Genomic DNA, 24,715 nt, shown 5'->3' on the forward strand with positions numbered 1-24,715 from the left:
TCAATAAGTGCTCTTGGCAGAAATGGGTTGATGTTTTTGAGAGAGAAGGTTTCAATTGAGTTTACAGGTGTTGGTGAAAAGATAGTCACATCATCAGGTTATAGAAATCCCAGCAAACTTATTGTGGGCTAGAATAATTATCATATATGTTGCATTTCTTTTGAAACAAATATAGATATACTTCTTCGCATTATACTGTGTGATACTTTGGTAAAAATATATGTTTATTGATTGAAACTTGTGTTTCAACTTTTCAGTATTTGAGAGTTCTGTAATCAATTTAGTCCAATTCAGCAAGTCATTGATTGATAACTGTACTATGCACAAGAACAAAATATTGAGAAAAAAATCTTAAGGCTAGGTATGTGGTGTATCACCAATTCCCAGGTAACAATTCAGTGAGGATTGAAATATGCTTAGTGGCAATAGATCATTAAGTATTAGAGTAGAGAAAGACTATTCAAAGCTGAAAGAAAAGGGGGCAATGAAATGTTGCATACTTGAGCTTCAATGTTTTGCTGAAGTTCTCACTTCTAATGTCTATTTATGACATTTGGAACAAGTTTAAATTTAGAAGTGCAGTTTTTGCCACTTTGCCAGCTTTTCAGGTTTTTTGGTGTTTCTATTCAGCAATGTATTAATATTCAGTAAAGCATTTAACTAAGAAAGCCACGTTAGAACTTTTCACTTTAATTTTCTCCTGTATAACAGCTGTCAAGTTCCTTTGTAACATAGTGTGAATGCTGATAAGAAATTTTACACTGCACTCCATTGTTTACTTGTCTATGATACACATCTATGTTGCTTGAAAATGTTTTGTAGTATCTAATATTTGCCTCTTATTTGTAATTAAATAAAGAATTAAAATATTATACAAAAAGATTAAAGATAAAACTCATATTGCACAGAAAGAAACATTAAACTAGTTTTGACCTAGATAACTCTGTGAGCCAACAAGATTTTGTTTGACACTTGATTTTTCAATTTTTCTTAGCAAGCTGCTTTGAAATTTTCTACAGGAATAGTTTGTCATACACAATTAACTATAATCCTATAAAGAAAAATAAATAAATAAATAAACTGGACTTGAATGAGCCTGAGAATTGTGATGTTTGGTCTGCAGTTCCAGAGTAATACTTAAAACTATTGAAATAAATGTTTTTTCCAAAAAACAAAATATCCATATTGTAACTAGATTAGTGGAAACAAGAACCATTTCATTCTTTGAGGAGCAAAATATTAGTATATATGCTGAAGAAAACACTTTAACTGATTTTCCTCCTTTAGAAAAATTAATGCTCCTTGATTAGGCTCAGTTCTTCTGTATAGATACTTACTGGAAATAATGACTGTCAACACTATTTATCAGCCACTAATGGATCTTCTATGGAATTTCGTTCTTCAGGCTTAACCTTAAGTAGATAAACATCTTGGTTTTATACAGCCAAGATTTCCATGTTTTCCATGCCTTAAGACAAGAAAAAGCAACATAGACTCCTCTAGATGTTGAAGTCCAATTCTTATCAGCCCTTAGCCAGTGATGAAGTATGGTGCATGTTAACAAAACTGAAAGGCATTATCATTTCTCACTTCTGCCTTAACTGGAGCACATTAATGTGCCGTACAGTGTCTTCTCTCATCTTCATTTCTGTACTGGATGTTAAAAGCTATGGTTATCAAACTATGATCCCTTACCTTTCAGTCCAATCCTTTTCTTGAAAGCCTCATTTTGAATACTGAACTTGTGAACTTGCCTTTCTTGTGCAATTAAAGCATCTGGTTTAGAAACCTATAAAACATAACTTAATTATTTTGCGTGTGGCATGTCATAAGAAAATTCTTTGCACAAACCTACTTTTACGTTACATCTAAGTTCTGAATGTTTTCACTGTTACTGCTAGCAATAAAGCTTTTAACTGAAAGGCTTCATGTTTTGGAAAATAATCATTTAGGTTTGCTTTAATAAATAAGCAAATAAAGACATACCATATGTTCTGGGAATATGGATTGGAAATTTTATTTTATTTTATGTTCACAAGGAATAGCAAGATAAGGGGAAGGCATTGTTTGAGTGACATTTTTGGCACTGTATAAATATCTTCAACCAGTCATTAAAAGCTGAAGTGATAAATTTAATTGTCCTAATTTAAAAAAAACAAACAATTCCAGCTCAGACTCAATTTTTACCACTTTCTGGAATATTACACTTATACAAGTTAGCAGAATTTTTGTGGCAACATTGTTCTAGAAAGATGGGCTATCACTGAGACAGGCTGTTCCCCCAAGGGACCCATAATATCCCTTCCCAATTTGACTGAACAGGACAGGAATATTCTCATTGGTCTTCTGATGCCCAGAATCTAATCTGAGATTTTAACATAGAAAATTATTCAACAGTTTGCTGTTTCATGTATTGGTGGAATTATTATTGCTGATTAATGCTTGGATTATTATGGTGTTGTTTTGTAATTGTTGTTGCAACCCTGCAGTTTCTTTATGAATTTAATGGTGTAGTTCTGTCTGTCAAACAGTATTAGTTCTGCAGCAGCTTCTGTCTTGAGGCTTCTTAAACTATGACTGATCATGCAATATATCTAGGAGAAAAAATAATTCTAGATGACAACATCCCTTTTTCTGTGCATCTGTGAGGTAAATATGCAGCAAAGATTGTTATCATCAAAAGCTGTTACATAACAAGGTAGAAAGTTTGCATTTTAAAATTTTAATTTAAATATTTGTTAGAAGGTTCTGCTATTATGTACTTCCTAATGACCAGCTATATGATCGTTTTAAGATAATGTCAAGGCCAGCAAATGTGTTTCATAAAGTATGATTTTCTACTATTATTTTGTATCTCTTGACATTCAAACTCGATAGAATAATCTCATTTTAAATATGAAAGATAAACTTCATTTGTTTCTTTTCACAAGAGAGAAGCCAAAATGCTTAGCTCAACTCTAAAGGTTGTCCACTTGATGTAGTAAAGCCCACATGTGTGCTATATAGGTCTCCCAGGGTTTCCCACATTCCTGCTGAAGCACTTCACACTTTTACCTGAGACTCTGCTTAACAACCTGTGAGATCACTTAACAATCGCAACTGGGAATGCAGGGATTGTGCTCATTGACTGAAGCAGTCACATAATATTTTGATTAACCACTTCACTGAGACTCCAGCTGCGACCATAAGTTTGTACAATTTATGTATAATATGGGAGAGTATCTAAAAACTCAAATGTAATAAATCCACGTGGCAAGTTCCTTGTTTGCAAAAGATCTCTAGGCCTAGAAGGCCATAGAGTCAGGGCCAAACTGACCTCAAGGAGATGGTGTTCCAAAGAGCAGGTGCTATGGCAGGAAAGACTCTTCTCCTGGTCCTATCAGATGGACCTCTATAGCAGTCATGACTCATAACATGCCCTTCCTGCTGGACCTGAGTAGCTGTAATCAAAAAAGGCAGTCCCTCAAAAATTATAGAAAACTTGCTAGAATTCTCACATACATTTTAATTAATTTTAATCTATCTGCATTTGATCCAAGATCAACTGCAATTGTGAGGCCAACTTTTAAGACTAAAGTATATTTTCTCTGGGAAGAAAGTTAGATTTGTTCGTCTGTTTTAATGTACTACCCTTTGCTTTGTTAACTGACTCATTTAACAATGTTCAATGAAAACTATATCTTTAGGCAGTGAGAAACAGAACGCTTCGGCTCTATTGTTGTATATTGAGGAAACTCAAAGTGAGGCTGATATTCCTCTTGCTTAAAAAAACTCTACTTAGAAGAGCCATGGAAATTCTGATGTACTTCTTTTAAAGTAAGAATGCATTGGTTCTCCCATAATCCTTTAGAAGCTGTATAAGACCGACAGGTGAGACCATAATACACAAAGTTATCTCCATTTTGCTATGTTACCTCCCCCCCACACACATATACACCAGTGGTGGGATTCAAATAATTTAACAACCAGTTCTCTGTCCTAATGACCAGGTGGGTAGGAGGGGCTTAGTAGTCATGTGACTTTGTGGGCATGGTCAACTCAACGTCACTCAGGTCGATGGGCACTTTGCCTTAGCTGTTACAATGTAATAAGGGTTAACCAAAGAGGCAGTTTCTGTAAGCAGGGCAATAAAGATTAAGCTAGAAACAACACCAGAATGTTTCCTTCCTGCCTTCCTTACAGGATTAGCCATGTAAAGTGGAAAAAAAACAAAAGAAGATTTCTTCCAACAACCGGTTCTCTAAACCTCTTAGAAAGTTAAGAACCGGTTCTCCCGAATAGGTGCGAGCTGGCTGAATCCCACCACTGATATACACATACTGAAACCAAAGAAACAAGCTAACAAGACTATTGAAAGAGAGAGGCTTTTACCTTATCCTATGGCCATAGATAGCAACTGCAATCTTGTCTGTAACCTCGCCCTTCCTGCTATTGAGATTAAGTTCAGGATTTTAAGGGAGAAATGGCCCAGAAGCCATTTCTCTGATTGTTGGAGCAGAAAACTAGCGTATGTTTTGGGGTTGCCTAAAATGGCCCTGAAACCCTTGTTTCTGGGCCATTTTAGGAACCCTAAAACAGAGGGTAGTTTTCTGCTCCAACAATCCTGCGAGGTCCATGATGGCGAACCTATGGCATGCGTATGAGGGCTGGCAGACAGTGCCCTCTCTGTGGGCACACGAGCCATCACCCCAATTCAGGTCCGCCACACATGCACACGTGCCCCCCACTGGCCAGCTGGTCTTCAGATCTCTGCCACGCATGCACGGGCAGAGTGCATGCACAGGGTGCATGCATGGGCCAAATGTGCACATTGCATTTGGGGGGGGGGTGCGCGCAGCCACGCACACACATACGCTTTGGGCACTTGGTCCGGAAAAGGTTAGCCATCACTGTGCTAGGTAATTGGGACTGTATTGGCACCATTTGTTTCCCAATATTCACATAGTTGACATGTTGAGTACTGAGAAAACAGGTTTGGGGTTTCAAGGTCTCACTGCCAGCAGAGAGATCAAAGAAACCAACTGTGATGCATATGAGACTGAGAGGAGACACCAAAAATAATATTGTATACTTTTCTGTCCTTCTAAAATGCAAAGCACAAGTAAAATGGAACTACTGGGCTGCTTTAATTGCATATGAGTTATTTATAATTATTTTAGCAGGGGTTTTTTGTCATGTAATACACTAAAATGAATTGTCAAAATCATTTTTATGAAATGACTTTTGTCTGTCAAATTATTGTGAAGACTAAGAATAAACACCTTTCCATAATCTGCTTTGCTTTGCAATAGAAGGATGGTGATTTAAATTGAGAAATGCAAGAAGTTCATGTCCTTCATTCTTTATGTGTATATGTGTGTTTCTGTGCATACACATTATCTGCAGAGTTCTTTTATTTTAGTCTATGGCTTTGCTGCCAACATCAGGGATCATTGGTTTTGTCCCAGATAAGTCTGTAAAATACATATTGCTTCCTATTGAAATGCATTTGTGATTGCTGTGTTTGAACATATAGATATCCCCTGTCAAAGTTTTATAAAGTAAGCACTGAAAGAAAAACATCAATTTAAATGTTTATAGGTCTATCTAGAAGTGGTGTTTTAGGGCTGCTAAATGTCTGGGTCTATCAAAATATGCTCTGATCTCATTTCTGACTGTTTCAATCATCTTGTAGAGCAGTTGTGCCTAACTCCATTGAAATAAATACAAAAAAGTCAAGTGCCTTTGGTTTAATTGGATCAATCAGGGCTCTAGAACGTTGGTAAATATTTCTAATTCTGAGGAATTCAGTAACACTCCTTCCATCTTATCAAAGAAAGCCAAAATAAATTGTGGAATATTTGAGAGAGAGATCTCTTACACTTTTAGCAGCTTCCTGAATAAAAAGAAATGTTTCTTCTTTTCTTTCTTTTTTTTCCTGCTTTTATTTCCAATTCTCATAAAATTTCTCTTTAGAAAGAATATTGAGATAATGGAATGGGTTATAAGAATTCAAGGAACTGAACAAGAATCTAGAACCAATGTATCTGTAGTATATTACATTATATAAAACACCCTAATTTCTTTCTAACAGTGACTGTTTTTGTGGCTAAGATTAGGTAGATCTCTTTACCAATAACAAGAAAATTTGCATCATATAAGATCAAGTTTGGCAGATGACATGGTTATTGCTCCTTCCTCCAGTTCATGAGTACTGTCAGTATAACTGAATACTTTTTACTGTCAGTATAAATATATATAGACCTTGAGATGATCACTATCAAGTCCAACATTTCCATTGCTATGCAAGGCAATTGTTAAGTGAGTTTTGCCCCATTTTATGACCATTCTTGCTACAGTTGTTAAGTAAATCTCTGCAGTTGTTAAGTTAGTAACATGGTTGTTAAGTAAATCTGGCTTTCTCATTGACTTTGCTTGTCATAAATTTGCAAAGGTGACCACATGGCACCAGGATATTGCAACCATCTTAAATACATGCCAATTGCCCAGCATCCAAATTTTGATCACATGATCATGGGGATCCTTTTCATGTGAAAAACAGTCATGAGATGCTTCTTTCAGTGCCATTGTAACTTCAAAATGTCACTAAATAAGGACTACCTGTATTACCCTCATCATCTCTACCATATCATGATCTCTATCAAGAATATCAAGAAGTGTATAATTTCCAACTGTTCCTCAAAATTCCCCTACCATTTGTACTTTTTAAAATGGGTAAGAGAAGGTCTCCTGTAGTACCTCAAAGCCACCAAGGCATCATTTGCAGCAATTACTACACACATCCTGAAAATTGAACTCTTAGTGATATGATTATTGCCTGCAGGGAATGTTTCTGAACCTTCTCTTCAGGAATCCCTGCTATAGTAGGATAGAATTTGAAAGTATAATCTGGGCTTGACTATCTTCTGACAAAAACAATGTGTAATGAATCAGTCAATATGCCAGTCATCCTGAAAATTAGACCTTAGAGTGATAATGAGTCTTCGGAAACTTCATATCTTTTCTCTCCATATCCATGCAGAGGTGGCTCATTTTCTCAGTGCGGGAGGAAATTCTAACCATCAATTATTAGGTGCTGACAATACTACCTATTAGACAAGCAGTACGATTCTGTTGCCTTTGTTGACCTTATTGCATCTATATTGCATCTCCCATTTAGTGCGATTGCTGTTATAAAAGTCTTCAGTTCTCTTGCACAAAGCACAATTAAACTGGTTCCACTTCAACAGGTTTACTTTTTTCCTTGCTGTTTCACTGTTCTAAAGCCTGATGATGAAATAAGACCAATCCTGGAAATGTTGCAGTTTTGGCAACTTAATGTTGTTCTGGTAGTTAAGTATGGTAACTTTACAGGGTTTCTGCTACAGCAAGGAAATTGCTTTGGCTCATTAGATCTCTAGGATGGGCACTTTTGTATCTCTGCTCCAGGTAATGCTTCTTACCAATTTTATATCTTACCTTTCAACCTATCTAATGCCTCGGGCGTCTACTCTTAGCTCATCCTATCTTCATCTAGGGGGCATTTGTAAAAACTATCATTATTCTCTTAGTTCAAACCTTTTAAATTGTACTAGCATTGCCATATTTACTGTCAGGCCAGAATAAATGCTCACTTTAATAGAGCATTACTGTCTTCCAGAAGACAACTGTCACCACCATCAGGTATACTTGCTACTCAATCAGATTTGTGATGTACAAAGACAACCATGAAAAAGAAAAAGTTGTTCATCTATATAACTATTACTCTTTGAGTTGTAATTTGTGCATTCATGTAATCCACCTTCTTGCCCATCTTTATATATCTATGTTGGTGATATTTCTTGTTCCAAAATATTTATAATAGTTGGGGAGCTGTGTGTAAATGGTAGGATTTTCTTTGTGAATATGTTATGTAGGTTTTGTTTCTTGCCCCCAAATCACTTTTTCTGATGGAACTATTGTGCACATGTAGAATGTATGTATGTATGTATGCATGCATGTATGTATGTACACAGAGATGGATGACCACCTGAAAACCACAAATATAGTCACTAACTTTCTCATTTACTAGGTATAAATCTTAGCCATACCAATCATACACCATGGTGCACTATTTAATAACTTCTCAATTATCAGTATTATTTTTAGATTTTCCCTTTGGTAATCATTAGCTGATGTGACATTGCTCAACAGGTTTTGGAGACAGTAACCATGTATATACATTTGAGAATAAAATTGGTGAATGATTTAACAGAATAACAGCTATGGGGAGGTGTGCCTGGTCTTTTACCTTTTACTTTTTGAGAAAAGCTAAGAAATAGTTACAGTGCTTTTTTAATTTTATTTAATTTTAAAGTCCCTAAATTCTTTAAATTCTTAAAGCTGTCTGAATTTTTTTAATCTAAAGAAAAATTTCAAAAGCATTTCATTATATTACATTTATCATTTTAATAAGAAATTGAAAAATGTTTATGAAATTTTTTGAAATAACGTATATATTTTTTAACTTTGCAGGAATTTGCTGCACTTACAAAAGAACTAAATGCATGTAGGGAACAACTACTGGAAAAAGAAGAAGAAATTTCAGAATTGAAAGCTGAAAGGAATAATACAAGAGTAAGTAGAAAACAGAAGACTTTTACTAATAGAGGTGAAGTTATTGAAGAAATGTAATGATGGCTGTATTAGATCTGTACAGGTCTTGTCAGAGCAAACATCATATTCTAAGTTAATGGCATTGCATTCTTTTGTATTGAAATTCAGATTTTTATATTTTTGAGATTAATTCTATTTTCAGGTGTATCTTTTGGGGGCATTTTTAAAGTGCATTTTACTGAACAGTTTAAAGATCACCTGGCTTTTATTAGTTGCCCAGAAATTGCTCAGTCTAGTTTTTGACCCACATATGAAATTGAATAGCTGACACCTGAACAATGATTGAGAAAATTGTGGCTGTTAATCTACTGACATTACATGACCCTTTAGTGATAATTGATTATGAAACATTTTGAACTCGTGAAGTGATGAGTGTTTCCAGATAATTCTTAAGAAATGCAACTGTTCATAACAGGTAAGTTCCCGAAAATGCTAGTATATAATGGCTTATCTACCACAGTGGTTTCCAACCATGGCAACTTTAAGACTTGTGGACTTCAACTCCCAGCTGGCTGAGGAACTCTGGGAGTTGAAGTCCACAGGTCTTAAAGTTGCCAAGGTTGGAGACCACTGATGTACCAGAAATCTTTCAAAAGCAGTGCTACAAAATTAACATTTCCCTTCTTTTTGCCCATTTTGTATTCAATATGCCAAGATTCAATATGAAAATTAGAATCAAATCATCATGAATAGGATTATGAAACCCATTTCATTTGCGGGAATAGTGACAACAGAGAATTACATCAAGTACTAAATAGATATCTTTTGTTCCAACAACTCAGCTATTAAGCAAAATGGCCACTATTTGAAAGAGGGGGGGGGGGGCGGGAGGGAGAAAGAAATTTCATTCAGATAAAGTTTTCTCATATGGTGGCCTGTGCCTAACTTGTTTTATTTTTCTTTTTGTTTGCCCCTCTCCCGGGACTAAGAGATTAATTAGACAACCAATCTTCCTGAGCTGTTTTTTTCCCCATTGCTTAACATATTCCTAAAAAGTGCTGAAGGCAAGCTCACTGACTTTAATTAGTTGATTAAAACCCTCCAGCTGGCTGGTACTGTTGCCTGAACTTAACCATATCTTAATCAGGTTCTCACTGAAAGCTTTTGTTGTCAGGTACACAAAATTTAGTCCTAAATATGTGCACTGATCAGAAAATATATTTTTTATTTCCATTTATTACCATTGTATTTATGAATAGTCATGAAACAAAGAAGTTGCTAATTGAGGGGTGGCTGAAGTGACTGAAGTGCTTGACTACTCAGGTGCTAATCTTCCCATAGGAATGGAAGACATATGGATGACTTTGACTATGAAGTATATCACCCGTCACTGGGCCAGCATAGTAGATCATGATGCATTCCCATCAGTAAAGAGTCCTTTATTTTTGAGGCTCGATTTTGATTCAAGCTGATGCTTATCAGTTAAATGTTAAGATAATCATAATATACTTTCACTTCTATTTATATACGGATTGGGTTTTTTCTGTAGTTTATTTCAATTCTGTCTCAATTAGCAATATATTCATATTATTAGATTTTCTTACTTTACCACTTCTGGTATTATGCTAGAGTGAACTGGACTAGGACCAGAGAGACTCAGATTCAAGTCCTCCATCAGCAATGGATGGTCCATGGTTGACTTTGGGTGAGTCATTCTCTCTCAATCCAACCTACCTCATAAGATGGTTATGAGGAAAAGTAGAAAGAAGAAATGTCAGGTACATCACTTGAGCTCCTGCAGGAAAATGCTATATAAATCTAGAATATAGAATAATAGAGTTGGAATGGACCTCAGAGAACTTCTAATCCAATCCCCTGCTCGATCAGGAGACCTAACCATTTCAGACAAGTGATTGTCCAGTGATGGAGCACCCACAGCTTCTGAAGGCAAGGTAGTTCACTGATTGATTGCTCTCACCATTAGGATTTTTTCCCTGAGTTTTAACTAATGAATAAATAAATAGCAAATGAAAATGATGGAGTTTATTCCAAGAGTTCCAATAATTATTATGTACAGGTTTATTTTCTGCTATCTTGTCTACATAGAACAGGGATGTCAAAATCAAGGCCTGAGGGCTGGATCCAGCTCATAGAGTCCTTAGATCTGGCCCATGGGACCACCCTGGAAATAGCAAAGGACCAGTCCACGGTGCTTCTGCCACTGAAAACGGGCACTCAGCCCTCCCGAGCTCTGTTTTCACTGACAGTGGGTTGCAGGAGGCCGTCCTAGCTGATTGGAAGTCCATTTTCAGTGGCAGAGTGCTTGGGCCAACACAGGCCTCCCCGACATGAGTGACATCGAGCTGGCCATGGCCACCCTGGCCATGCCCACACCAGTCCCCCAATGTCAAACACAACCCTGATGCGACCCTCAATGGAATCAAGTTTGACACTCCTTGACATAGAAACTTGGGGGGGGGGGATGCTATAAGGTTTCCAATATTGCTACTTTTGTTATGATTTTGTTTTAGGCTTTAGAAATATAGTGGCACTGAGCTACTAATGAGCTACCTTTTTCATGTTGAAACAGCTGTTACTGGAACATTTGGAGTGCCTTGTTTCAAGACATGAAAGGTCACTGAGAATGACAGTGGTGAAACGCCAAGCACAGTCTCCCTCGGGAGTTTCCAGTGAAGTTGAAGTTCTGAAAGCATTGAAATCTTTGTTTGAGCATCATAAGGCTTTAGATGAAAAGGTACAGTATGGAAATAAATGCTTGCTTACTTTGCATATTCTCTTTTTGCTTCCCCCGGACTGAAGATTTGTTTCTCATCCTGTTGACATATGTGATGATGATCATTTCAGGATGTTGTTTCCCACCTCGTCTTTTTGGTTGTTGTTCTTTTGAAATAGCAACAGAGGAAAAAGATTATATGCCAAAATGTTGTGCTGATCATTTATATTGAACGGATGTGATGTGCCCTTTGGTGAAGTCAGTGCCAGATTATTCAGAAGAACTAGCTTTATTGAGAATTTGTATAATCCTCATTTCTTTCTTTTTTCCTGTCTCAAAAAGCAAACATTGAACTATTGCTACATTTTATGACTTTTGAAGCTCATTTATTAATTCCCAGAGCAGATATTAGATTTCACCAACATACAAAGGCAGAATCTTTTGAGATTATCACAGAGGCATCTATTTCTCTTTCCAAGTTTTTGAAAGAAAGTCCATACTTTCCAACATTTCAGATATTTGAAATATTTTTATTTTCATGATAATGATGAGGAAAAGAATTAAAATCCAAGCTTTTTCTCCAGGATCTTAATATGCATATATGAGGATCTGTGTTCATTGTATTTCTCTGACAACACTCCTGTGAGGTAGGCTGATCTGAGAAAGACTGTGTCACCCTAAATTAAATTCCATTTAATTAAACATTTCTTGAAGTGCTTTGTTCTTCTGTATTAATTTACTTTATTAAGAGCCTGCCTTCCATTGACCTAAAATCAAAGAGTTAATGAGGATTATCAAATTGTCAGTTTATTATCAACAATTTAAAATATACCTTCAATGGTTGCAGTAAATGAAATATCATAGATTGCCTGCTGCCTAGTGAGGAAATTAGATTTTAACTTTAATAGTATAACTAGCAGACCTATCTAGATGAAAGACCTTACTTTCAATGCTAATTTACTATAAAAGTGTCACAATAAGAAAGTAAATGGTAGGATAGTATTTCTCCATTTTGCAACTGTAACACTGATTAAAATAAGTTTTGCTTCCCACTTCCAATGTGCATTGGAGATAGCAGATACATCACATGCACAGAAATCTAAATTCTTAACAATCTGGGGAATCATAACCAATAAAACTAATTTTCATATGAAAATATGTCCAAAGCTCTGAGTCCTAAATGCAGTATTCATAGAGGTGATTCCATTCATGTAGTGTTCAAGCTGGATCAAACTGTCAGAGTAAGTAGGTATTTCCAAATGTGTCAATTAACCAGAGTTAATTTGTAGAAAACATATCTATATACTAGTAAAACTCTTGTTATAACATTGAACTAGCAAAACAGTGCACAATATAGGCACCAATTATTGAATCAAGATAACTTCAAATGGACTAATTTACAGAATGTGTCCAAAATCTGGGGAATGAAATTTGGGGAAATTGTGGTTGTTTTGGTATGTTGACTGCTGCTGGGCTATTGCTGCAGTCATGATCTTTATTTTCAACAGTCTATCACAGTTTTCCAGCCAGTCTCACAGCGGGCTATTAGATTATTAGAGGACTAATAAACTATTGAGAATAATTTTATTCCATCATTCAAACAATATTACAAAGTCCCAGGAAACCTTTAAGTTTCCATAATGATTAAATTTAATTTTTATAGTCAGAATTTGCATAATGTATTACTGCTGGAAATGGTCTTTGGAGGCCAATATTTTTTTCATAATTTAATTTCACTTTGCAAAACCAGAGACCTTCTCCTCAAAGCCATCCACCATTAGAAAGATAGCAATGTAATGTGTTCTTGCAGCATGTTAATGAATAAACCACTAGTCTGAACATTCAACAAAGAATTTATTTTAGGTATTAAAAATATCTCCCTTCCCGAATTATATAATAACCTTTTAGCATTCTTTTTAATTAGTGACAATCATTGTATCTTTAGTACATAGATTTCTTTGTTAATTCTATGTTTTAATTCTACTTCCTACAAGTAAACTGGATTTAGCAAACTGATTGTTTGATGACAAAAAAATATATCAAGCTACATAAGCACAAAGCTAAATTGATTTGTTTTTATTTCACATAAATATTTAAGAAAAAAGGCATTTTTGTTGTTACACTGTCAGTTAAATGAAATTCATAAAATTTGATAGGAAGCTCAAATAGCAATTTATAATTTTTGATAGAAAAGGATACTTTTGAGATTACAGAAATGAAATGCTTATTATTGTCAAGAGAAAGCAGTCCTGGTCTTCATAGAAAAGCTAGAATATCTAATTTTTGTTAGATGAAAATGTAATGTCTATGTTTAGGAATAAAGGATAAAATGCATATTTAAAAAACTATTTTGCTCATTCTCCATGACATTAGTTTGGGTTAAATTAATCTGATGCGCATGTGTAAGCATCAGAGTTTAGCACTTCCCTCTCCACTTGCCTTTCCCAGCTTGATTGGTGATAGATCAGAAGCATTTGCTTGTATTTTGAACAACATTGTAGTTTACTTCATTATAAGAACCGTGATGGTGCAGTAGTTAGAATGCAGTATTTCAGGCTAATTTAACTCACTGCCAGGAGTTTTATCCTCATCAGCTCAAGGTTGACTCAGCCTTCCATCCTTCAGTAAAATGAGGGCCCAGATTGTTGGGGACAATATACTAACTGTAAACTGCTTAAAGAGGGCTGTAAAGCACTATGGGATGGCATATAAGTCTAAATTGCTATTGCTACTACTGTATCTCAGCTGTGTTTCCAGCTAATTTTCCTTTCTGAACAAGTAAAATATCATTACCCAGTGCTGAAGTTGTTTCTTCTGAGAAGTCATGTTTGAAACTAATGTCTTTTTCCAATTTGATATTTTGAAAAACCATTAATTGAAAAATGGAAGCAAATAATTCCAATCTCCTTAGAGTCACAATAGAAGAGGAGAGAATAGTGTGAATGTACTTCAAAAAATGATGGTATATTAACAGGTGTGAACAATTCAAAGTCACAGGCAAAACCAAGCCAATTTTTGTAATCTTCAGAGCTTGTTCCAAATACAGCATTCCTCAAAAGTAATAATACAGCTTTTATGGAGACAAATGAAAATTGTTCTATAAATCTTAAAATAGGCTTAAATTATTTGTTTGTTTGTTTAAGAAAAAGGAAATCCCACCAAATTTATGGAAGAAAAAAAGAGAAACCTTTGGTTCTGCCTATATATATATGATGTGGATGGGTAACAGAATTTTTTTTTAAACTACAGCTTAAGGCACCTGGATATAGATTGATGGTCCACTATAGTGGAAATCAACTTTCTATGTATTGGTCACTATGTATTTTGTTTTGCTTTTCCTCCAGGATCTCCTATACACATTCCTTTCTTCAATTTTACCCTACAACAATATTGTTTATGGTTAGTTACAAAGAGAATATATCCACTGGCGACATTCAGCCAGTTCAGGAGAACCGGTTGTTAAGTTTCTGAGCAGTTTGGTGAACTGGTTGTTGGAAGAAATCATTAGGGCAGAGAAGCGGTTGTTAAATTATTTGAATCCCACCACTGTATATATCTCATCAAAAGATACAGAGTGGCCATTTTATTGTTCCCAAGTTTTTTATGACTTGTGTCTTTACATTTATCACAGCCCTGCTTTTCTTTCTGTTGGGAATAAGGTCTCCTAGAATACTAGTAATGTATTTGCAAAATCTACCTTGGAGATAGAAATAGAGATGAGTAGAAAGATTTCCTAGAGAAAGGATGTTCTACTGAAATGGTAAAATAAAATATAAATTGCAAAGTAAATTATTGAGAATTTATTCTGGAGAAGAGGAAAATGGATAAAGAAGAAACAGCAAATTCAGAATGGCTATGTGAAGAAGAGTGACTTGGTTGAAATAGCTGTATCTTTGCCTATGACCTATCCAGTGTGAAAGAGAAGAAAAGCAAGGGTTCATTAGATTAAAAGAAAATATAGGCAGTAAACCTTTCTTAGCCAGTGCATCACTAGGCAATTCTTTACCAGATCAGAAATTCATAGACCCACTATAGATAAAATGTAAGACTCTTGTTGCCAAGACTATTTTAATTGTTGATTGTTGATGGAGAAGAGTTGATAATATCTAGATACCTAATATCTAGGTATATAGCACCTGGTCAGTTTAATGATGGAATCTATAGACTGCAACATCAAAAACAAATCTCTACATAATATATTTTTCTTTTCTAGGTAAGAGAACGACTAAGGGTTTCCTTAGAAAGGGTCTCCACGCTTGAAGAGGAACTAACAGCTGCTAATCAGGAGGTAAGAAAACATATTTTCTTGGTTGTTAATTCTAAATGGGATAAAACATTTTTTTTTAAAAATGATTCTCTGGATTAAAATTATTTAATTTGAACTTAATAGATAAATGTAATTTATAATGAGTAAATTAATTTATAGGAATACTTTTTTATTGAGATAATCTAAGTACAAGCAATTGTGCTATGGGATGAACTTTCTAGTTGGTGGAGTTTGAGTAACAAGATATTGGCTTGGAAAACTAATTGTTGACTTGAAAGTTTAGAGATTCTAGAGCAATGTGAGCATCATTGGAGCATTTGCTTTGATTGTTGGTATACAAGCTAGCATGTGCCAGAATAGATCAATGCTGCCCACATCATTGCAAGGAATGCTGCATGATTCCTATTGAGCAACGCCATAATGAGCATTGGTGCCAATATTTGTAGACTTAACCATTGATGATCATTGCATATGGAAATTGTGACTGGAATGTAAGAATGTAAGTGATAAAAAGAATAAATAAATAAATGAAAGTATAGTAGAGTTTATGAATACATTTAGAGAAGTGAAGGTTTAGATTGGAATAAACTGGCTAAAATGTACAGAATTATTTATGAACTTTCAAATTGTGAACTTTCACCAATATGAAACTGGAATTGACTGTTTGCAATTCCAACTTAGAAGGTTCTGGAAGGCAGGAAAGGGTAAGTTTATGGTGTGCTGCACACTATGCTTGGCAGCAATATCAACCAAGCCTCCAGTTTCCTTAGATTGGGTGGACAAGAAAATTATATATAGAAAGACAGTCGACATCCATTTCTCCCTAAACATCCTCAGAGAGGTTTGTACTAGGCAAATAAGGCAGCGCAAGAATGGCTGTTAGGACCAGCATGTACCTCCTCCCTTTGCCTGGGGTTAGATGGGGCAATGATGCCTGGTTGCTTTGCCAGTGGCCTTTCTCTAGTAAGGGTCACAATGGCCCATCAGACAACTGGCCTGGCCTGGGAGTGAGGAACAAGAGAAAGCCAATGCATTCACTACTATTCAGAGGGTCTAAGAGTTAGGGCACAGGTTTTTTACACTCATTGGACTTGCAAACAACATATTAGAATGTAACTCATTCATAAGAACTGCACTGAATGTATGTATCCATCGGTGTCCTTTAGACTATTCTGGGTGTGAAAGTAGAAACTCATAGGATAGTGGTAGTTACACATTATGCTCCAGTAATAACGTTAATGGGAGAGCCATATATGAATTTGGAGAACAAACTTTGCAACATTCTGAATGAATAGAATCTAGAATATTAGTTGACATAAAAATCTAGATGAAAGCATGACCAAACATAGAGGAAAAGTGATTGGGCCATTTAAAAATCCAGTAATGAATTAAAACAGGATTTGTTGACACTCTGCTTAGGAAAAGGTCTGTTCTGAATATGTTTATGATTATCCATGTGTACACGTACCTTAGAAGTATATTTAAAGAATGAAAATGTCCTTATATTTTTTTAATGCAGATTATCTCATGCTCAAGAATTCAAACTATTTGTAATAAATGTTAAGTAGATTGATATAACTGTGAATATAAATTACAAATTAATATATAGGGGTCAAGATAACTTTGTTTGAAAATGGACTGAGTAATAAATAAGTGGCAAGAAAAAATAGAGCAAGTAGATGGACCATGGTACCTCGGTAGAATGTTTGCTGAACATGAAAAAATGGAGAAATATACCACATGAAAATATTTTTAAAAAATAGAAAAATCAAACAAATCCACTAAGAGTTTTTACTCAGATCATAAATGACCAGCTCAAATTACTTTGGACACATTACGCGAAGACCAAGCTCTTTTGAGAAGTCCATAAATATGGAAGGAATGGAAAGGAAAAGAAGATGGCCAGCAGCAAAGTGGATGGGCTCAATTATAGCAGCAATGGGTAGTTTGATACCCAAAGAACCAGATTGGAGAGAAAGACAACTATCTGGACATTAGGAAACAACATTGGCTTGCTATATATAGCAATCAGTGGCGCAGTGGCGTAGAGTGCAATACTGCAACCACTTCAGCTGACTGCTAGCTGCAGTTTGGCGGTTCAAATCTCACCGGCTCAAGGTTTACTCAGCCTTCCATCCTTCCGAGGTGGGTAAAATGAGGACCCAGACTGTGGGGGCAATATGCTGACTCTGTAAACCGCTTAGAGAGGGCTGAAAGCCCTATGAAGTGGTATATAAGTCTAACTGCTATTGCTAAAGGCTGGTAGATTGATGGTGAGCAGAATGTAGTTTGTTTTGATGAATGAATTTTGAAAGAAGAGAAAATAGCATGCTTCTAGCTATTTATTTCAGCAAAGTAAGAACTGGGTTTGTCAGAGAAAGATAAGTGGAAATTAAATGTATAATTCTGACTACTTAAGTCAATGAGGTGAATCAAGAAAGAACAGGGTAAAATGAATGGGTCCATTAGTTTGATCATTGTATGTCACATAGAGAATGAACAAGGATCAAATCACAGAACAAGTGTCTCAAGGAAGAATCAATGTATTAAGAGGAAGGGAGATCTGAAAGTAGTGGTTAGTGGAGTGAACAACATTCTGAAAAACAGGCAGGTGAAAAGTTTAAAGAGCAGAGAAGGAACAAATGAATTGGTGTAAGACATGGTAGAAGCAAGGATAGTTTGCAAGAGTTGAAAGGTATAAGTATAGTGAATTGTATTGTCATAGATTATATTTCTTTTCCGTTTCTCTTATTTTATGCCTTTAATTTCCTTTTTTTATTATTTCTTATTTCTTTTCTGTACTTGGTAAAATGTTGCTTACCTCAGAAGGAAACACCATAATGGTAATGTACTATGGCCTATATACTATATTATACACTATAACTATGTGTATATTGTATGTTTGCCATGAGTTGAAATAATCATGTGTCTTTATAACAGAGAGAAGTCAAAAGAATAATTTTGACTCTTAACATTTTTAAAAAACATAAGTTGTTATGTTCAAAATTTTGTATATTTTCTGCAGCATTACTCTCACCCATGAAATAAACTACTGATTAGTTGCCCACCCAGATAATGCAGCCAACTGGCATCAAGGCTGGGCAAGAGACAAATGATGCAATTATAGAGTTTTACCCAGCGGCTAAAAAGAGCTTCATAATTCCAACACTGAGCTCAGAATTGGTCACAGAGAATAAAAAAAATAATTGGTTTGCCCCAAACAAGAAAAAAAATAAACTTTAGGGAGCTTAAAAATAAATCTTCCCCAAAAAGGCTTATTGCCCATAATACAAAATCATTTCCTTCACTTGTAAAAGAAAAAAGCAGTAACATGTAAGGATTTGCTTAGTTTGCTCATAGAATTGTCCTAGGATCAATGCAAGAAATGTAACGTAGGAGGAAATCACAGTTTGAACATTAATTTTCACATGCAGCTTCTTTCCCTAAAGGGTCATTTCTTCAAAACGCTTCTTTGTTTCTGTAGGGAATAAAGCTGTAATAGCACTCATAGAAATCATTCAGGGGAATTTATCTTGCAAAAAATAGTGCCAACATTGAACTTAATGCTAATTTATAAATTAACTTTACCAAGATTTGCAAAGCAGTTTTCCAAAAGACAATGTTCATTTTATAGAGTAGCTGCATAGAAAATTCTTAATTTAAATTATTTTACTCCATATATTAGTTAGGAAGGACTTTAGTGAAACATTTTTTGAAACAGAACTTTTTTTTCAGTGAGTTGAACCATGCAGAATCTTGTTCCATGAGAGTAATATTATTTTATGATGATGCCAGTCCACCCTTGCAGACCATCCATGATGCATGGAACATCACAGAGTGATGATCTTCTGGGAGTCACTAGCCTGGAATGTCTGCTATTAGTCTTATCCCTCATGACTGACTACTAGCCTTTGACCCTTCATGACTATTTATGTTGTAGACATCTCTCTTTTATAACTAATTTTGGGAGTGGGAATACGAGCTCCATGTTAGACTGAAGACAAATGTTTTCTAGAAAATCAATTTTTCCATTTGTATACAATACTTGTGATTTACTAAACCATTTAGCGGTGACAGGTGGGGGGAGTCCAGTGGTTTCATTCATTTACCTCAGAAGGAAAACAAATCATCCATGAACATGACAGAGATTTTTCCACCTTTTATTGTTTTAAAAACAAATAGTAGTAGTATTAAAATTACTAATAATATTTAAGTTTCAATTCCAGTTTACTTTCAAGGCTCTAAGAACCACTTCTTGATATTTTTTTCCTAGAGAATATTATTCTAGGCTATGCCAAGATAAACATTTTTGAAAATAATTTAAATGTTTCAGAAGCTGAGATTATACAGCAAAGGTAGGAAACCTTTAGCCCTTCAGTTGTTGTTGGACTGAATTCCTATCATCCCTGGCATTTATAACTCTGTTTAGAGCTGATGGGTTTTGTAATCTAACAAAATCTGAAGGGGTACAGATTCTTCCATTGTTCGACAGTTATTCTCTTTCTCTTTGCTTATATGTCTGTGTGAGAGAGACAGAGACAGAGAGTATACTTTGGGATTTAGCAGTACTATGGCAATCCATATACCAAGTGGTGGGAAATTTCATTATTACTTCCTTTCTTCTGTAATATGAATGTTGTATGAAATTATTCGCTTTGCATATGATTGGGTAGCTGTTTGACCAATTATTCTAATTTTTAGTTTTGATGAAAAATTAAATTAGTCATTCTCTTATTAGAAGCTAGCCACTCCCAATGTTACTTTAAAATTTCTGGTAAAAGCGCCCTATTAATGTGGAAGGGTGCCTGATTCTGGGGTCTGAACAGATGTACGTTGTCTGATTTATATATAATGTATATAAGGTTACTTAGAGATATGCCAGATGGCCTTATGCTTTGTATGCTTCAGTTATCACAATTGACTTACCTATTGGTGAAATAGTCACATTTTTTATAATATTTTGGTTAAAAATTTGAGGATCAGATTATCTTTTGGGGCCTTATCTACAAGTATATACAAGATGTATGGATACTTTAAAGATATTTCTGCATATACAGGTGGATAACCCTTCCATGGATAAACTGAATTTTGTCTCCTAAAATTCTTGAGCTATCTGCAAACATATATATTAGATGAGAAAGAATACAACACAATGCCACAGCGGTATGTATGTATCAGTACCAAAATGCCTATAGTAATATTGGAATTTCCTGGATGGTGGTATGGAAAGTTTATGTTTCCTTTTTAATAATCTTCCTGAATTTTGTGCCCTGTGGACCTTTAATATCACTATGCCAAATTCCTAATAAATTAAATTGCTAATTTTAAAACTGTCACACCTCTGGGAATCTGATGTGACTGCAGTCTTGTGTTAGGGGACTTAATCCTCTAAAAATAAATGAAATATAGTAAGGTGTTAATGGCTTAGAGAAATGATAATATGTTAAACAATACTCCAAACAAGAACTATATTATTAGGTTCACTCAAGTACTTTTTCACATAATATGATATAAAAAAATCTTTTTGTGTTGCATAGCATCCTTTATTTTGGTTTAGATATAACTCCAGAGGAACTCTGCAATGTAACTTCAGTAAACTAATCTATCAGAAATTGCTTAATAAACATATAACCATTTAAAATATAGCAAATTTGTCTGCTAATGAAAAATTAATAGTTGGAAATACACAGAGTCTAAACCTAGATATTGAATCAAGTTATAGGTTTGACAGTTCTTATAAAGATTTTAGCTTTCCTCTAACATTTTTTTCAGATAGCACAATAAGAAATACCGTATGAGTGTATATTAATGATATGTATTAATGAAATGCCAGAGAGGGCATTTTCTTGCTGGAGGAATTTAAATTAAAGCATGTTAATTTTTTGTCACTTATTCAAATCAATTGTTACAAGTCTTCTTTAAGCATCCTGGAGAAGTTTTGCCCAAGGAATATCATGTTAATTAAATTACAAACAGAAAGGTATCTCATTATTTTTTCTTTTCTGAAACGAACAAGAAATATTATTCCTTTAAAATACCTCAAATTTCAAAATGTAAACATTAATATCCCATATAGTGTTCATAGCTCAAGATTTTTTTCATGTAAAATATATTCTGTTTCAAGAACTCTTTTGACTATATGAAGCCGTTTTGTCCATGGTGCCTCCACCATTTACTTTCATTGCAGAGCCTTATCTTCATGTAGAAAAATAAAGAATGCATGAATAGCATTATAAGATTAGTTGCTGTCAGACTTCCAAAGTAAATTAGACAGGAACCATGACTAGATGAGCTAATTCCACTTTATTGTAAGGATACCTTAACAAGATCTTGCAAATCTGAAAGTATAAACTTTCCACCATGGCTTTTGATCCATTAGTCCTTCCTAAGTTTCTTTCTCTGACCATTAAGCCACTTCAGGTTCTGTCTCTCTTGTCTTGTCTTGTCTGATTGTTTCCTAGAGAACACCTCTTTCCCTTCTCCCACAAGGTCATCCACACATTCCATTACAACAGCAAAGTAAAGATCTGCAACTAAATATGTTCATTTGAATGTGATATAGTTGGCAATAATCCTTGATCCCTTTCAATTGGCCAAAAATCCTTGATCCCTTTATCCATATTAAGTAACTCAACAGGAGCAGTCAACTCAAATTAGAAGCAAATGGCAATTTCAAAAGCCCTTTGGTACAGTGTTGATAATACGTCTATAGCTTACAAACACTATTTCCAAAATCAAAACGAATATGATTTCGAACTTTATGAAATTGAAAAGCTAAATAAGGAACATAGCATTTTCTCAATTATTGGCATTTTCAAGATATTAAACACAAGGTGCAGGTCTGACCTAAGACATTTTATTCAGCCTGTATCCTCTGTGTAGATGTACTGTGTACCACATATTCTACATCTATGTACAATTGTGTAGCAAGCTGAATGAGTGAAGGTAAACAGAATTTGTGGGAGATAAAAAGCAAAATGAAATAATACAGGAAATCTACATCTTGGTAAAGAACAAGCATAATTATTTGCCCACAGTAAAAGGTGAACCTGTTAATTGGGAGGAAAGGGAAATTGGGTGTTTTAAAATTAAATGAATTCTAAATGTTATAAACATCTACCAAAACCTTTTAATTATATTAAAAATCAAATTAAATCATTGTAGCATGTACTAAACAATTTAACTGGAAGCAAATTTTACTGCGTATAATTAGCCTGACATAATTTAATGATTTTTACATACGGTTTTAAATATGCTGTAATTTAATGAAAAGAGCATTAATCAATTAAGGGGAGAATAATAACACTTCTGCTAGAGGAAGTAGTACAGAAAAGATAGCACTTTTCAGATACTGTATCTAATGTTGTCATTAGACAGAGGGAGCAGCCACTGATTCTTCTGTTGTCCCAAAGGCAGGGGTGAAATTCAGCAGGTTCTGACAGGTTCTGGAGAACCGAGAAGCCGAGGTGGCACAGTGGTTAAATGCAGCACTGCAGGCTACTTCATCTGACTGCAGTTCTGCAGTTTGGCTGTTCAAATCTCACCGGTTCAGGGTTGACTCAGCCTTCCATCCTTCCGAGGTGGATAAAATGAGGACCCGGATTGTTGTTGGGGGCAATATGCTGACTCTGTAAACCACTTAGAGAGGGCTGAAAGCCCTATGAAGCGGTGTATAAGTCTAACTGCTATTGCTATTGCTAACCGGTAGCAGAAATTTTGAGTAGTTCGGAGAACTGGCAAATACCACCTCTGCTGGCCTCAGAGTGGGGTGGGAATGAAGATTTTGCAGTATCCTTCCTCTGCCATGCCCACCAAGCCATGCCCACAGAACTGGTAGTAAAAAATTGAAGCCAGAATACTTTGCCTTTACTGAGTGTCTTTAAACAGAGATTGGATGGCCATCTCTCAAAATGCTTTAGCAGTTCCTGCACTGCACTTTAGCAGTTCCAAGCAGGGATTGGTTTAGATGACTTTTGAGTTTCATTTGAACTCTTTGATTTCATAGGATGTAAAAACTGACAATCAGTTTGGTCTATTAGTAAGGCACTGAACTAGGAGCAGCGAAATACAACTTCTAGGCCTTTCTTTGTCTACTTGGGTAAAAGCAATGGAAAGTCATTTCTGAAAATGTTGCCAAAAAATTCTTGAAGATTTATCTATGTAGTCACCAGGAGTCAACACTGACACAAATGAAAAATATGCTTATGTGCAAAATAATATGTATATATACATTATATTTCTCATTGCCAGTTTCTAGGGAACATAACTGAGAATGCTGTTGCATTCATATTGTGCTTGCAAGTTCTCCTTTGGTTCCTATGTGAAAACATTCTGATATTGATAAGTCTTGGTCTGATTATTACTCTGCTTGTATTCTTACATCATAGATATGAAATAAAACTAACAAAACTAAGTTGGCAGATTCTGCAGTCTTATTTAGCTATGTGACATCAAGTGGGAGATTTCAGCTGAATTTGACTTTGCAAGAATTTTGAGACAAAGCTTGGGACAAGGTCCAGAATGTGGTCTTCTGTGTTCAAGACATTTATAATTCCTTTCAGCTTGAAATATTTTGCAGACCTCTACATAAAAAAAAATCCTCTGTATTTTGAATTCAAAATGGATATGACCTTCTCCAAGGATTAATTGTTGTGGCAATTTCTATTTTAGAATAAATTGTCAAGCTGCCTGGACCTGGATTCAGCTGTAAATCACGGGCCCTGGACTTTAAACATCTTAATTAAGCTAAACTTGGCTTTAGTCTCTTGAATGTTCAAAATAGTCCGGTTAAATAAGAATTTTTCTGCTGATTAGATGAAGCCATATTTAACAGTTGCTTGCCATCTCATCTCCACCACTTGTTTCTTTTGTCCCCGGCTTGTCCCACTTTTCATTGGACTTCTCACAGTGCATTTCATGACATTGAATCTGAAGACTTTGGATTGTGACATAACTATCATTTTGCCTTTAAAATCTCTCACTCTTGATTTAACTTTCAAACAAATAACATGTGTTATTGAAATCTGAATTAAATCACATTTAATTCACATTTATAACATAGCAGAAATCTGTCAAATAATAGATGTCTTATAAAGCAGCTACAGTTCTTTTATCTGTAATATTAATTATTTGGACGGTAA

General features: G+C 35.1%; 1 protein-coding gene across 3 annotated transcripts in view; it reads left to right on the plus strand.

Annotated features, from left to right (window-relative positions):
* PPFIA2 (PTPRF interacting protein alpha 2) overlaps positions 1-24,715 on the plus strand; it is a 219,358-nt gene that overhangs the window by 124,822 nt on the left and 69,821 nt on the right. For 2 of the 3 annotated variants that reach the window (XM_032221044.1, XM_032221045.1), the window contains 3 exons: positions 8,494-8,595; positions 11,165-11,329; positions 15,522-15,596. In XM_032221044.1, coding sequence (XP_032076935.1) covers positions 8,494-8,595; positions 11,165-11,329; positions 15,522-15,596 — 342 coding nt within the window. The remainder of the gene's footprint in view (positions 1-8,493; positions 8,596-11,164; positions 11,330-15,521; positions 15,597-24,715) is intronic. The other variant, XM_032221046.1, reaches the window with a different exon arrangement.

Source organism: Thamnophis elegans, chromosome 7, assembly GCF_009769535.1.
Source record: "Thamnophis elegans isolate rThaEle1 chromosome 7, rThaEle1.pri, whole genome shotgun sequence".
Classification (NCBI taxonomy): Eukaryota; Metazoa; Chordata; class Lepidosauria; order Squamata; family Colubridae; genus Thamnophis; species Thamnophis elegans.